General features: G+C 42.2%; 1 protein-coding gene and 1 pseudogene across 12 annotated transcripts in view; both read right to left on the bottom strand.

The window, feature by feature from the left end:
- Positions 1-236: 236 nt before the first annotated feature.
- LOC150005817 (large ribosomal subunit protein eL20 pseudogene) lies at positions 237-5,697 on the bottom strand (annotated as a pseudogene).
- LTBP1 (latent transforming growth factor beta binding protein 1) overlaps positions 3,569-14,604 on the bottom strand; it is a 376,691-nt gene continuing 365,655 nt past the window's right edge. For all 12 annotated transcript variants that reach the window (XM_090281121.1, XM_090281125.1, XM_090281124.1 and 9 more), the window contains 3 exons: positions 12,295-12,417; positions 7,143-7,292; positions 3,569-5,961 (listed from right to left, as the gene is read on the bottom strand). In XM_090281121.1, the coding sequence (XP_090137247.1) occupies positions 5,792-5,961; positions 7,143-7,292; positions 12,295-12,417 (443 nt within the window). In that variant the 3' untranslated portion in view covers positions 3,569-5,791. The remainder of the gene's footprint in view (positions 5,962-7,142; positions 7,293-12,294; positions 12,418-14,604) is intronic.

Here is a 14,604-nt window from a genome sequence, read left to right as displayed (position 1 = left end):
ATGTAATATTAAGTGGCCTGAATTTCTTGGTTGACCCCCTGGATATTCCTCCCAAACAGAGGCCAGTTCAGGTATGTTTCAGAGGCTTCTTCCTTCCTTCTTCCTCCCTCCCTTCCTTCTTCCCTTCTCTCCTCCCTCCCTCCCTCCATTTTTGCTGTTGTTGTTTGTTCGTTGTTGTTTTTAAGTCTTCCTACGGAGTTTATTTGGGCAGACTAGGGGATAAGTAGGCCCTGCATCTAAAAGAAGGCATTGGGCATCCTGTTGGTGAAGTGTGGCTTGTGCTTGTGACAAGGACCTGGTGGGGCAGCAGAATCTTGATCTTCGAGTTGCGGAACTGCTTGACCGCCAATGGGCGGCACTTGCTTGCCACAATCTCCTCCACCTTCACGGTCTGGATTGAGTGGGCGTGGGCACAGTGCCGAGTCCCCATGTCTGGGTAGCACTGGGTGACAGCGCCTGGGGTGGCCAGGTCCCAGTACTCCTGGTACATGTTGCAGATGCCACTGCGGGAGTCAGAGGGCAGCCAGATACTGAAGTTCTTCACCCGAAGGGGCTTTTTTCGAAAACTTGCCTAGAGTAGACCATTTCCCCTGAAGATTCCATCTTCATCTGAGACACAAAGTACCAGAAGTGGGATTTGGCAATGACACGGTTAGGTGCAAAGATGCACAGTGGGTAGAGGGGCAGCTGCACCCCCTGGGGATGGGGACCACCTTGTACTTGCACAGCGTGCCGGAGGCTCGAGAGCGTCCTTTCCGTGTTCCCTGCCACCCACAAAAGCTAGAGGTTTGTTCTTGTCAGCAACAAAACCAAAATTAAAGTTCTCTTTGACTGCAAAATAATTCGATAAATTCGACATGTATATTCACACTAAGCTTCCTTAGCAAATTAGGGATGGGAAGGAGTATTCTTCACCACATAAAGGGCACATGTAATAATACATAAACGTGCATCATATTAGATAACATCATGATAAAAGGATTTTCTTTAGACTCAAGATGCTTGCTATCACCTCGCTACAATTCAATATTATATTGGAGGCCTCTACGAGTTCAGCAGATGAGAAATTTAAAGATATGAGGGACTGGAAAGGGAGAAACAAAACTGTCATTCAGAGAAGATACAATAAACTCTCAAAGTAATCCAAGGATAACTTGTTCATATTAAAAAGACAGTTCTGCATGGTTCTGATCAATATATAAAAGTCACTTGTATTTCTATATATCTCTCAGATTCTTAATGGTTACCATCAATAGAATATTTGCACAAATAGATGGTTAAAACTTTCCAATCTTCCAAAACTTATTCAGAAACGTAAGACATTTAAAATTGTATGTAAAGAAACTCTTGCATTTTCACTTTGACGAATGTAAAGTTGAAATTTCTTGTTATGATGCCTTTGGATTTAGAATCTAATTGAGCTGTTTTATGACAAGTCTTGCAAAATGCTGAAGCTCAGATTTGCAAAATGCCCGTGTACTGTTAGAGCAGCTGCCCCTGCTCTTATGCATCTATGGAACATAGACACACCTGCTTTCCAGAGATTTTTCCAGAGAGTGCCTATGCCCTCGAAGAGCACTATTGAGCCTTCTAAAGTAGTGGTCATTTATGTGGTCACAGTTCACAGGATTAAGAAATCAGGCTGGAAAAGGGAAGACAATTGGAGGAGGAGGAAATCAAACAATTAGATCGTTTTTGACATAGCAGGGACCGTAGAGTTCACTTACTGATGAGAAAAAAGTGACAAGATATAGACTTTTTCCAGGTCTTAAAGTGAGCCTTGGGAGAGTCAGAAATTAGAACTAAAGCAGGCGTTTTAAGATGCCAAGTACAGTGCTTTGTGTAAGACCAGATGCATATCCTGTGACGACGAAAAGGAAGGGACAGGTAAAGTGGCCACGTTGCTTTCTTTTCTTTTTCCTAGTAAAATTTAAGACTGTACAGTTCTAGCTTCCCTTGGATTACTTACCTCATTGTAGTATGGTTAGCTGAGCTCACGTGTGTCTTCTGAGCTAGCTGTGTGTCAGGTGCTACGGGGTCTTCATCTCCACAGTCCCAGCGTCAAGTGCAATGCCTGGTACATGCGAGCTCGCAGCAGACAGCGTGCGTATGGAGCCTTTCCGTTGTCACAGGAAGTCCTGGTGAACAAGCACTGGTCTAGAGCACCAAGGATGAGGGCTCTGTGAACGAGGGAAGAAGCAGTGATTTCCCCCAGGTGAGTTTCTGTCCCACCAGTGACAGCCATCCTACACACGCAAAGACAGGTGCAAGCTGGTGAGAGGCCACTCACGTTCCCGTGATGATCACCAATGTTTTATCCTAAAAGTAGGGAGCCCTTTTTCTTGAGCAGTGTCTTCTGTGTTATCAGACTGTGATTTAGTCCTGCGTTTTCAATTACTTTCCCTTATTCCTTTTTCCCTCATAATTGCAATTAGCTATCGCTTTCATATTAAGCTGTGACAGCCATCTTTATTTTCTTCTTCTTGCCAGAGATTTGAGCAGTAAATCACAGGTACTTTTAGTATAAATTCTTCTCATTTGAAAGTTGAAGTGAGTATTAGTCATAGTATTTTTAATACTGCCAGTTACTGGAATAATTCTTCAATGCATAGTTATGGTTTGTCCCCACAAGCAGGGACATACAATATTGGCACACGTGGTAACTGTTTTCTTGAACTGTTGACCCAGATGAAATGTTCATGAACCTCATTCTGTAAACATATTAGATTTGTGATTTCTGCCAAGATATTGGGTCATTAAGATTTACCAGAAGAATTCAAGCACATTTTAGAGTAAGTCAGCCCTTTGTGTGTGAGAATACTGAAGCTAAATTACAGTATTCTCTTGAGACTATAAACATTTTTTAGAGAAATACAAATGATAAAATTGTGCAAAACTTTGATATATTTAATAAGGGTTTGGTTTGCTGGCTTTATAACTAGAGCTCATTTCAGGTAACATGTCAGATTTCAAGCTTACAACTTCAAATTGCATAGGCTTAAATCAGATAGCCAGGTCTAGTGTTTTGGGAACAATGTTTGATTATGACAAAAGAATAGAATGCTACTGATTATTGGTTATTTTAAAGTACAGATACCTGTGGATGGACAGAGAAAGAGACCTGATTCTTATGCAGGCAGCTGGAAAATACATGCACTAGCATAATGGATTATATGTAATCAGTATAATGAATGACTAGAATACACTGCACTATGAATCAGTCTCTTCATGGCCAATTAGGACCGCTGCCGCAGAATCCCAGACCTGTGGTTGGGAGGACAATTGGGCATTAAAAGGAACTCCCGAAAGGAACTAAAAGAATTATATGTATTACAAAAACAAAACTTTTTCTCCAGGGCCAGGAACCACAATTTATGCAAGAAAACACAAAAAATAGAAGTTCCACTTAAAGCTATGTATTTTTATTAAATATACAGGTATCTTCTGCTTAGTATCAGTAATTTGTAACATCGAACATTCTGTGGGGAAATGTGAAGTGAGTTTATGTTATACCTCAGCCAAAGTCCCCTAACCAATTTCCTAAAAAACACAACTAAAATAGCATTAAAAAAAAAAGTTGGTATATAAGATGCTTGAAACATCTCTTCTTGATTGTCAATGATGTTTACAAAGTTGCTTTGTGGGCAGGAACAGCTTCTCTTCCATTGTAATTGCTCTTCTCACTCACATAACTTCCTTTTCACAATTTTCAGTACTTGCTCTATTTTGGGGGGAACTCACACAACACGAGGTAAAAATTAGGGCCCGACAGACATGGAAAGCACTGTGGAAATGCATTCAGGACATGCACATGAGCTGGAGGCTGGTCATACGAATTGTGGGCCTCTCTGTTCCAGCGATATCCCAGGGCACATCCGCTTTGCTGATTGTCTCTGTGCTTCTCAAACACCGATGGTGATTCCAACTGGTATTATATTTGGGCCCTAACTCAAGACTCTTCCAACACAGTACTTTGAGGATATAAATATAAGTTTCCCCTGTATATAAACATTAATTGAAAAAGGCCGAGAGAGAGATACGTGCATTTTATGATGCTTGGGTATTATCTCAGCTTTTGATTGCTGCTGCAATGAATTACACAGATTTAGTGGCTAGCACATTAGTCACCTGCATTCCACCTGTAACCTTGACCCCACTTGCCACATATGGTAACATATTCACAGGCTTTAGGGCATGGACATCTTTGATGGGCCATTATTCTGCCTCCTCCAAGTATTAAAAAACCAAAAGCCTGTCTTTCAGGAAAAATGTTAAATTAGGAGATTTTCTGCTGAGTATGCCCAGAAGTGTTTTAAAAAAAAATTTTTTTTTAACTCAGGTGCTTTTAATTAAGTAATAAAATGGACTCCAAAATGCAGTTTAACTTATAAAACAATTGCATGACTGCAGATGTGCATTAAGCAGGGAGTGGAACTTTGAAAGCTACTATTCCTTCTTCCTGAGAGATGTATCCTTCTTAATTTGCCAGGCTGCCATAGCAAAGTACCAAAGACTGGGTGGCTTAATCAGCAAATGTGTTTTCTTACAATTCTGGAGGCCTCTCTTCTTGGCTTACAGGTGGCCATCTTCTCCCTGTGTCTTCATGTGACATTTCCTCTGTGTGTGTCCTACTCTGTTCTTATAAAGACACCAGTCACATTGTATTAGGGCCCACCCCAATGACCTTATTTAACCTTCATTACCTCTTTAAAGACCCTCTCTCCAAATACAGTCACATTTTGAGGCACTGCATGGTTAGGATACCAACATGAATCTTCCGGGGACAAAATTCAGTCTCCTACTGTATCTAACAAATTTAACAATTAGCCTGCAGAAGACTCTACCTTAATAGAAAACCACTGGTAAAAATAAAGGTGGGGAGATATAACTTGTATACATGTACTCATTGAAAATTACTCTCAGGTAGAACTTTTTTCTAAAAAAAAATGGTGATTTATTTTGCTTTAACATACAATGGTAAATATGCTGGGATCATCAAGTTTTCAAAAAACTTTGCTGGGCATACTTTACACATTATAATACTAGTGTGAACTCATCGGTTCATCCATATCAATGTAGGAAAGGGATCAGCTGACACCTACTAGCAGCTTGGCTAAGCATGGACATTAAAATCAAGACAATACACTGTAAATATAAAGTAATTTTCTCCAAATGTGTATAAAAGTTTTGAAACAAAATCACTGCCTGCTCCACAGGACAGACAAGTTGAATTTAAAAATGTTCCAGACTGGAATAGCATAACCCTGTGTAACAATACTTACAATACAGTTTAACAATATTTTATCAACGACTTGTGCACTTGAGATTAAAAAAAAAAGAAAAAAAATCTGAGGAGGGGTGAAAAAACCAGTAGCCAAGGAACTGCATAACCAAAAAATGAAAATTATATATAATATTTCCACCACTATGTAAATGCCAAATTTAATCAAGCAATAGTAAAAAAAAACAAAACAAAAAACAAAAACAAAACAAGACAACATAATAATACAAACTTCTGTTTAAAATAACAGCACTGTTCCGCCTCTTTTCCACTGAATTTTACATATGAACAGACTATATATACTGGGTTTTCAGAGAAATGTCCTTTTGGTCTGTTACACCAGTCAGGCTCACACTGAATCCTCGCATCGCCTTCTGAGGAAACGCAACAGCACGATGTTCCCATGTTTCCAACATTCTGGGTTAGGTGCAATGTCTCAAGTATAATACATTTCTCTCTTTTCCTTTACACAGTGCAGAGTATATGGGCTTAGGTTATGTAGGTTTTCGTTTACTCCAGGTCACTGTCTTTTTCTAAATTCAACGGAGTGCAGTAGTTTGGCTTGTCCGAAGGTACATAGCCTGGCAGACACACGCACTTGTAGGAGCCTTCTGTGTTGATGCACTTGGCATTCTTACAGAGAGACATCCGGTTGTTCAACTCATCACATTCGTTGACATCTGCAATATGCCAAACAATACAGGTAAATGGCCTCTGATGTATTTCACGAGGAAACGGAACCGACACCTTACGTGGGGCACCGAGGTGTCCGGCCTGAACACAGCCTGGCTGTTCTCTTCCTCCTCCGGCACCGCCACCCCGGAAACTTCCCCATGAATGTTTGTTTCAATCACATGATAAACAAGTAAGACTTTCTAGATCTTACAAAGGTAGATTATCGGGGAAGCTCTAGAATTTCTTTCTCTGTTATTTAACACAACATGTACAATATGTTAGCCTGACACTTTATAGTCAAACTTCAAGAAAGCTAGAAGAACTATCCTACTTCTATATTCCTTTCCACAGGTACAGACCAGATTTGTCAAGAGGAATTCAGGTAAGAACTCAGGACTGATGTTACCTTCTCAGGTTTCTTTCCACAGGAAAGAAAGGCTCTTACCTGAAACACCTGTAATAACCTAGATTACCTATTTTCCAGACACACCGCACATCAACACTAACAAAACTACACAAGGAAGGGCCACTACAGGAGGGAGAAAAGCAACAAAAAACAGGAAAACAAGCAAATCTTTAAATCAAGGCCTTTTAGCACAGAGGCCACAGGGCCCTAGAACATGATCTGGAAGACCATGCCATGGTCACACAGAGAAGGATAAGTGGGTGTTTACTGTTCCTTTAAAAATAATTGGGAAGGTAACGAGAGAGGGTTTTAGAAGGAGCTTTTTCTGAATGACGACCATGGAAGTTGTGTTTCTGGCAGACACCTGCAGTCCCTTACGCTTGTGGCAGGTGTTCAGGGAAAACATGACTGACAGCACAGTCGAAAGCTGAATTTAAAAAAGGCGAAATCACTCCCCGGAACATTCTGGCCTTTCCTCCACAGGTGAGGAATTCTACAGGAATTCTTAAGTGAGCTATCAACTCTATGTTTTAAAAATGGTAGACTATACAGAACATAAATTTGACCATTTTAACCATTTTTCAGTGGCCGGTCCAGTGGAATGAAGTATAAGACATTCACACTGTTGTGCAGCCATCACCACCCGCCACCTCTAAAGCTTCTCTTATCTTCCCGAACTGAGACTCTGCAAATCTGTCTTAAAGGTACTCAGGTGTATGAGATCCGATCACACGGGATCCCAGGAAAAGGGGTATTTCCCATAAGACACATCCTTCTTACCGACACAGGTCATCTTGGCCATATCCAAGTGATAGCCATCAAAGCAGTCACAGGTGTAACCTTCCTGCACCCTCACACAGCGGCCGTTTTCACACCCGTTGAGGATGCCACACTCCTCCGCCTGCAGCTCCTCAAAGCTATTTAAATAACCTGGAAATGACAGGGCAGGAGCCAAGTTAGAAATTTTAACCCTTTTAAACCATCCTAAAAAAACTATATGATTATTGTCCTGACCGGTATGGTTCTGTTGGTTTGGTGTGGGCCCACAATGCAAAAGGCCATCGGTTCAATTCCCAGTCTGGGCACATACTTAGGTTGCAGGTTCGGTCCCCAGTCAGGACGCCTGCGTGCGGCAACCGACTGATGTTTCTCTCTCTTTTCCCTCCTTCCCTTCCTCTCTCTCTAAAAATAAAGTCTTAAAAAAAACAAACAAACTATATAGTTATTAAGCTTATGGTTCATCAGATGGACATATTCAATATTTCAGAACCCTTAAAGTTAGCATTAAAATTTAAGTTAATCTTGAATATAGTTGCAACACAATATCAAGCAGAAAATACTGAAAACTTTATATATATGTTGTACAGATTTGCATCACATCTTGAATTCCGATGTACCATATGAAAGTCACTTAAAACAATAAAGCAACTATAATTTTTGGCTTTGCCCTTCAGTTTTTAAAGTTTTTATCTAAAATCCCAAATTTCCGGAGTTCTCACTAGCAAATGGCAGGACACGTTTCAGTGTGGAGCCAAGAGTTAATGCATCAGAGTTCAGGAGACATCTGCTCAGAAGGCCCGGGAGAGTGTGAGGTGGCGCTTTTTGTGCATTTCTGCCGGGAGTTCCCAGGAGAGTGGGAGCCAGGCCAGCCTGGCCGGGCCCTGTCCAGTCTATTTGTTTGCTCTGGCTCTGGAAGGAGCTGGGCTCTTGGGGATCAAAGGACAAAGGCAGTAAAAGGGACTCAAAACATCCTGATAAATGAGAAAAGTACATCATGCTTGTGTTTAGTAAACCAAGTCTTTTTGTAGGGAAACAAAGAAGCTCTTGTTTGGCTCTACGTGTAGTTTAGATATCTTTCAACTGATTCAGAGCTAGAGTTTAATAATATAAAAACAATTTCACCAGGCATCAAGAATGTTTAGCTTTCGTTCTAGAGAAGAAAGTTGTCAATATAAAGCCACGGTGACTCAAACACACTGTTGATGTGGCTGCTCAACCTCTTCCCACCTTCCATACCGTGCCAAATATTAGCGTCAAAAAAAATCAAAGTGAAGGGAGGGGATTAGGGGGCTGGGTGACAGAAGTGGAGGGACTCAGCAGTACAAATTGTAGTTACAGAGACGTAGATTCCCGCGTAGGGAATACAGTCAATAGTATCATGATCACGATGTACGGAGCCAGGAGGGGCACCTCAACAGCGGGGGGACCACTCTGTAAAGTACATGATTTTAGAACCACTTTGCTGTACATCTGAAACTAATACAGATAATACTGAATATAAAGGGTATTGAAAAAATTTAAGGAAAAATAAAATAAAAATGTGGACAGAACTATTAGGACTTTGAAGTAATTCTCCAATGGAACTGCAGGGGGCAGTAAAATATCATTGCTTATGCAGGGGCTGTAAGGTCTAACTTTGTGACTAAAAAATTTAGTAATGCGTTCACAACAAACCCTTTTTAAAATATTAAAAGGAAAAAAATATATTACAGGTCATCAAGAATATGTCAGCAGATCCCCAAAGCTAGTTTGAGAAATACTGACTTAAGAAAATAAAGTCAAATTCCAGGGATCACAGCAAATCATTTTGATTTTACAACTAGTAAAATTATTTTTTATTATATAAATTAAAACTTGAAATTAGCCCTGGCCAGTGGGGCTCAGCTGGTTGGAGCATCATCCCATAAACCAAAAGGTCGTGGGTTTGATTCCCGGTCAGGGCACATATCTAGGTTGCGGGTTCAGTCCCTGGTCAGAGTGTGTAGGAGAGGCAACTGACCGATGTTTCTCTCCTTCTCTCTCTAAAATCAATAAGCATGCCCTCAGGTGAGGATAAAAAACAAACCAGGAAACTAAATTTGAAGATCCTATATAGATGTCAGGTAGACTCCCCAACATACTTCCATAGGACTCTAACACAGGGGTCAGCACAGTGCGGCCCCTGCTCCAAATCTGGCCTGCTGCCTATTTTTGTAAACAAAGCTTTATGGAACACGGCCATACCCACTCACTGATGTATGTCTGGCTGCTTTTGTGAGACTGTAACAGAGTTGAGTAGCTGTAATGGAGACAATATGGCTGCAAAGACTAACAATTTTACTCTCCTGTCCTTTATAAGAAAGAGTTGATCTCTTACCTAGGAGATTCCAGTTTCACAGATATTGCTCTAAGTAAAGACACCATCAAACATCAGCTAACATTTTTAAGTAACCACAAGGCAGGAGAAGGTGAATCCTAAAGGCAATACAAATGCTTAGCCTCCCCTCTCTGTTACTATCTCCCCAATATCGCCATTTCTCTCGCAGGGCCAGAAAGCCCTTGCTCCTGGTCTGAGAAGCAGGAGCTATTTCTCGTAACTTGTATGACATTCAAAGGCCATTACATAGTCAAAGCTGGAGGTCTGGGAACTGCCTCTCAACTTCCTATGTTGCTAAGCAGGAAATTGATGTGACACCAACTTGTTTCTTTCTTGACATTTGCAGTGAATTTAAAAGGAGTTTGAAGGCAGTGTCAGCATTAAAGAAGAAGGTATGTAAGCCAGAACATTTCAACTTGGAAATTCCTGAAATCTGAACTATGCTGCACGCGTAAGCTATGGCCTGGGTCAGAGCTGTATATGGATGTGATCTGGTTCTTTAGATTCATGGGGCAGGTAAGCTGGCTTTCTTTCAACCTTAATATTTCTTCTCCCTTTCTTTCTCTTTTTAACGTAAATGTTTATCGACCTATAACATAAACATAGAGAAGTGTAGAAATCATAATGCACAGTCTTACAGCTGTTAGTGCATTTAGGCACATTTCATGAGGTTGTGCATGGTTATGCACTGTTGATTTTAAACAATCTAAGGTGTCAGACGTCAGGACTGTGGTTGCTCTTGCAGGGAGTGGGCAAGGAAAGGGCACCAGGCTTTCCTTGGGTGCTGGCCTGTGTTAGACCTGGGTGGGGGTTACACAGGTGTGTTGATCAGCCTGGCAGGGTTAACAGAGTTCTGTGTTTATGTAAAGTTTAAAACGCTCTTAATTCTATTGGATGAGCAATACATTGCACACCCTTCAAAAAACAAAAGGAAGGAGGGAGGAGGAGAAGGGGGAAAAGAAGGGGAAGGGTCTAGTCCAGGAACTAGTGTAAATGACCCATGGACGTGGACAGGAGGGCAGGGACTGCTGGGGAGAGGGGGGAAAATTGGGACAACTGTCAGAGAACAACAATAAAAAAGAGGAATTAAAACAAAGTAAAACATTATAAGAAGTAGTATATATATTTATCACAATGTATTCTTTTTTTACGTAATCCTTTTTGTAAACTTATTCCTTAATTTTTCCTCTAATTTACAGATTAGGAGAACGAGTGAGACAGGAATACTGGGCTGTGGGCCCCCAGAGACAGCCCTTTTAACTATCACACTCAATCTGTATTTAAGATGTTACAAAATGGTTTTGATTACCCTCATTTCAATAGAATAATATGGAGCTCTTAGGAAAAAAATATTAACAGAATTTGACATCTATTTTAGTTCTGATACAAATATATTTATATAAATTATCTTTAGATAAATGACTATTTAAAAACTTCCTTCATACTTATAAAACATAGATTAAAGAAAGCTTTTTCAAAAAATACAATAACAAAAGGCAGGGAAGAAAGGAGAAGAGGGGGGAGGAGAAGAGAAAAGGCAAAGGAATGGGAAGAAGGAACAAACTCATCGACTCAGAACTGAAGTGAACCCAAGCGCGACCACAAAGCCTGCACTGCCCCTCAGGAACTAGGTCGTGACTCATCTGACAATGCAGGTGTCAGGGCCCAGAGAGAGAAAAAGCTTCACTGGATTCTGTAACTCAGCAGTCTTTCCAAAGTCCCCTCGCCTTACTCCCTGGTCGACTGGGATTCCTTGTCTTGAAAATCCAGTGCCGAGGACTCTCCCCTGCGAGGAGGGCCCCTCCGTACTATGTGGAGGCGGCAGCTGGGATCCGTGTGTCCCTCTCCCAGTTCTTGACCTGACACAACCTGTTATCTACTGATACTTCATTTGTACCGTCCGTGTCTCAGACTTAGAATAATTAAATCTATCATGAAAGCTCTGGTTTCCCCACTGAAACACCGAGTTTGTGTGGCTCCCTCACCCAGGCTGCTGGGTTGCAGAGCATCGGATAGTTACTTTCTAAAAGGGAGTGAGGTTCCCACACCTCGCCTCCCCCAAGCAAACCCTGCTCACGGTTCCAGGAAAAGCTGGCACTCGTCACAGTCCATTTAATATGTCCCCTCACAAGTGGATTCTAAAAATTAATTTCTGACCAGGCGAGCACTTTTTTTGACCTCCCACTCTAAAATACTTGGAAGAGCAACTAGGTATAGTTAACCATTGTCATTTCCTTGTGTGAAAATAGGCTACAATTCTAACCAGGCAGTCAAAAAACCCTCAAACTATACAAACACTTAATGGGTTAAAAAGTATTTTGTTGCCCTGGCCAGGTAGCTCAATTGGTTAGAGCATTCTCCTGCTACACCAAGGTTGCGGGTTCAATCCCTGGCCGGGGCACATACGAGAACCAACCTATTAACACATAAATAAGTGGAACAGCAAATCGATGTTTCTTTTTTTCTTTTCTTTTCTTTTCTCCCCCCCCTTTCTCTCTCATCCTCTCTCTGTAAAAATCAATTAAAAAATGATTTCATTATGAAAATTACAGCAATAAAGTCATTTACTTTATAAAGACAGTGAATATAACTGCATCCTTACCAACAGTTCTCAAATGTGAGATGCATAAGGGTTATGGCCAAGGGCTAATGAAACCCCCAGATTCTGATTCAGCGGGTCTAGTGTGAAACCTGAAACTCTGCTTTTCTAAGAAATTCCCAAGACTAAACTGTGAGAACCACTTGTTAATATTTAGCCACAACTGAGTTTCAAAGAAACCGGAAACTTTTGCTTACGGTCCTGAATGAAGTAGGGGTCAGCTTCCGGAGAGTACTGTTCACTGAAGTCGACCAAGGCATCCCGTCCATATGGCCGCCGGCGTCCCGTGATGGGGATGTTACACAGCTGGGCATAGTCATCTAAGAAAGAAACAACAAGGGATAGGACACGCCTTTGCACCCAGACACATTCACTTCCAGCTCAGAGCACCGGGAAGCTGCCAGGGCTCCCTGACCCCCGCATGCCCCGTCTCCCACACACACCTCTGGCCCTGGGGGTATGGCAATAGTCTTCATGAGAGCTCAGTCCATCAGCACCCAAAGAGTGCTGCAGAACATCACTGAGATTCTAACTTGAACTATAAAATCAAAAATAGTAGCTGAACAGTTGGTAAGGCACACCCCAGGGGAGTAAAAAATGAGCCATCTGAGAGTGAGGAAGGTCATTGGAAGAATGGTTTTATCTGAACCCATCAGGTGTTATCATCAAAACATTTTAAAGGTATAAGTAGTCATTCTTACAGATAGGGACTCTCACTAGACAGAAAAAATGTATCTCTGACTGTTACAGAAACAGGGGAGTCCAAAAACAAACCCCAGAGTTTGCGGCTGGGAGATAGGGAGCAGGAAGCAGCTTTCAGGATGCCCTTGCATGCCTGGAGCTGGTGGCTGGATACATTGTTGCAAAGATCCGCTTTACTTCCAAGACTCAGGAAGATGGGAGGGATCTTGGACTCTGGGCTGCTACGGAAGAAGCAGACAGAGCCTACGTAGGGTTCTGTGAATGATCAGAACTGTTTGCAACACCCACTGCGTGAGAGGACGCAGGGGGAGAGAGGAGGCAGGGAGGAAGAGAGAAGCTGCGGACATTTTGGGGCTGGCTCTGGCTCTAGGAGGCTCTCTCTCTCAGGCTCTCTCTGGCCCTCACGCCCTCACTCTCTAGCTTTTGTGGGCTCCCTCCATGTGGCTTGGAGCAGGGGTCTCCAGGCGGCTTTAAGAAGAGGCTCTTGCCAGACTGCTTTGAGAAGGAGAGGAGATCCGCGCGGTTTGCAGGAAGAAGGCAGTTTACAAGGAGGCTGAGAATCCAGGCGGTCCTGCATTGAGAGCTGGAGGGCACCACAGCACAGAAAGGACCTCCCCAATCAGAACTGAGTGATTGGCAGCTGCTGGTAAAGCTGAACTGTGCCTAGGAAGTAGGGAAACGGTGTTTCTGACTTTCCTAAGACTGGCCAAGTCTGGGAGGGGGAGGCAGGACTATGTGTAAATAAACAATTCTTTTTCTTTTCACCAAACTCTGGTATTCAGAGTTATAATTTTGGCTGCGGGCAATCGGGCCCCTAACTAAACAGCGCATGGGTTCTGTTTCAATTGGAGCAGCCCAAGGGTTCTGTTACATGATGATCCAAAAATTAGACAACTAGCGAGCAAGGATACTATGAAGTACCATTTAAATTTAGTAGCAATTATTGTAACTCTATACTTAAGACCTGATCCTATGGATAGTATTACAGCAATGATGTCATCATGCTTCATGCCTTCCTGATTTCATGTCATTCTGCCTCCACGACCTAAGGTCAGCAAATCTCCTGGAACTGGGGATGCCTAAAGGCCAGAGTCTATATTTTTTGAAACTGGTTCCTAGGATTCCTATTCAAACATGCTGTTCATCTACAAGCTACACATGAGTCAGAGTCAGCACTTAAAGAAGCAGTGTCAAAAGAATAGTGGGTTGTTATTTTCCACCATTACAGTACTGTTCTTAGTACATTATTACTTCACTAAAATACTACTCATACCACCCTATGAAGAGGTACTATTATCAGCCCCATTTTACAGATGGGGAAACAGAAGCACAGAGTGGTTAAGTGGCAGCTGACGTGTGAACTCAGTAAAGGAGCCCCAGCCTGCACACTTAACATTCCACTTCTCCTACAGCTTCTCAGCTCCCTTGTAATTCTTGTCTTGACCTCCTCTGCACCCCAGACGGATTCATCTGTAGTCTCCACTCCCTGAGGCCATCTGCCCGTTCCAAGCTGGGTCAGCCTCATGGCTGCCTGACTTCTAAACTCTCCTCCTTTAGTCCTCTTCATAGGACCCACCTTGTACATGCGATCCTGGATCTCCATTTGTCTGGGGTGACTGAGTTGTCAATGCATGTCATGGGCCCAGCCTTGCCTGCATTTAGGAGCAGAATTATGCAGAAGGTCTAGAGACAAAAGCTTTAGAAAGGCTCACTTCCTGTTCTGAATGCATGTTTTACAGAAGCATGATGCCCGAGGATTCATCTAGGAGATGGTCAAAATTATGGGGCTCCCCAGACTTCAACAG

This window comes from Furipterus horrens, unplaced genomic scaffold (assembly GCF_987537825.1).
Source record: "Furipterus horrens unplaced genomic scaffold, mFurHor1.1.pri manual_scaffold_6, whole genome shotgun sequence".
In the NCBI taxonomy this organism is placed as follows: Eukaryota; Metazoa; Chordata; class Mammalia; order Chiroptera; family Furipteridae; genus Furipterus; species Furipterus horrens.
The sequence above is the reverse complement of the archived record's forward strand: the minus strand, read 5'-3'. Positions and strand labels throughout refer to the sequence as shown.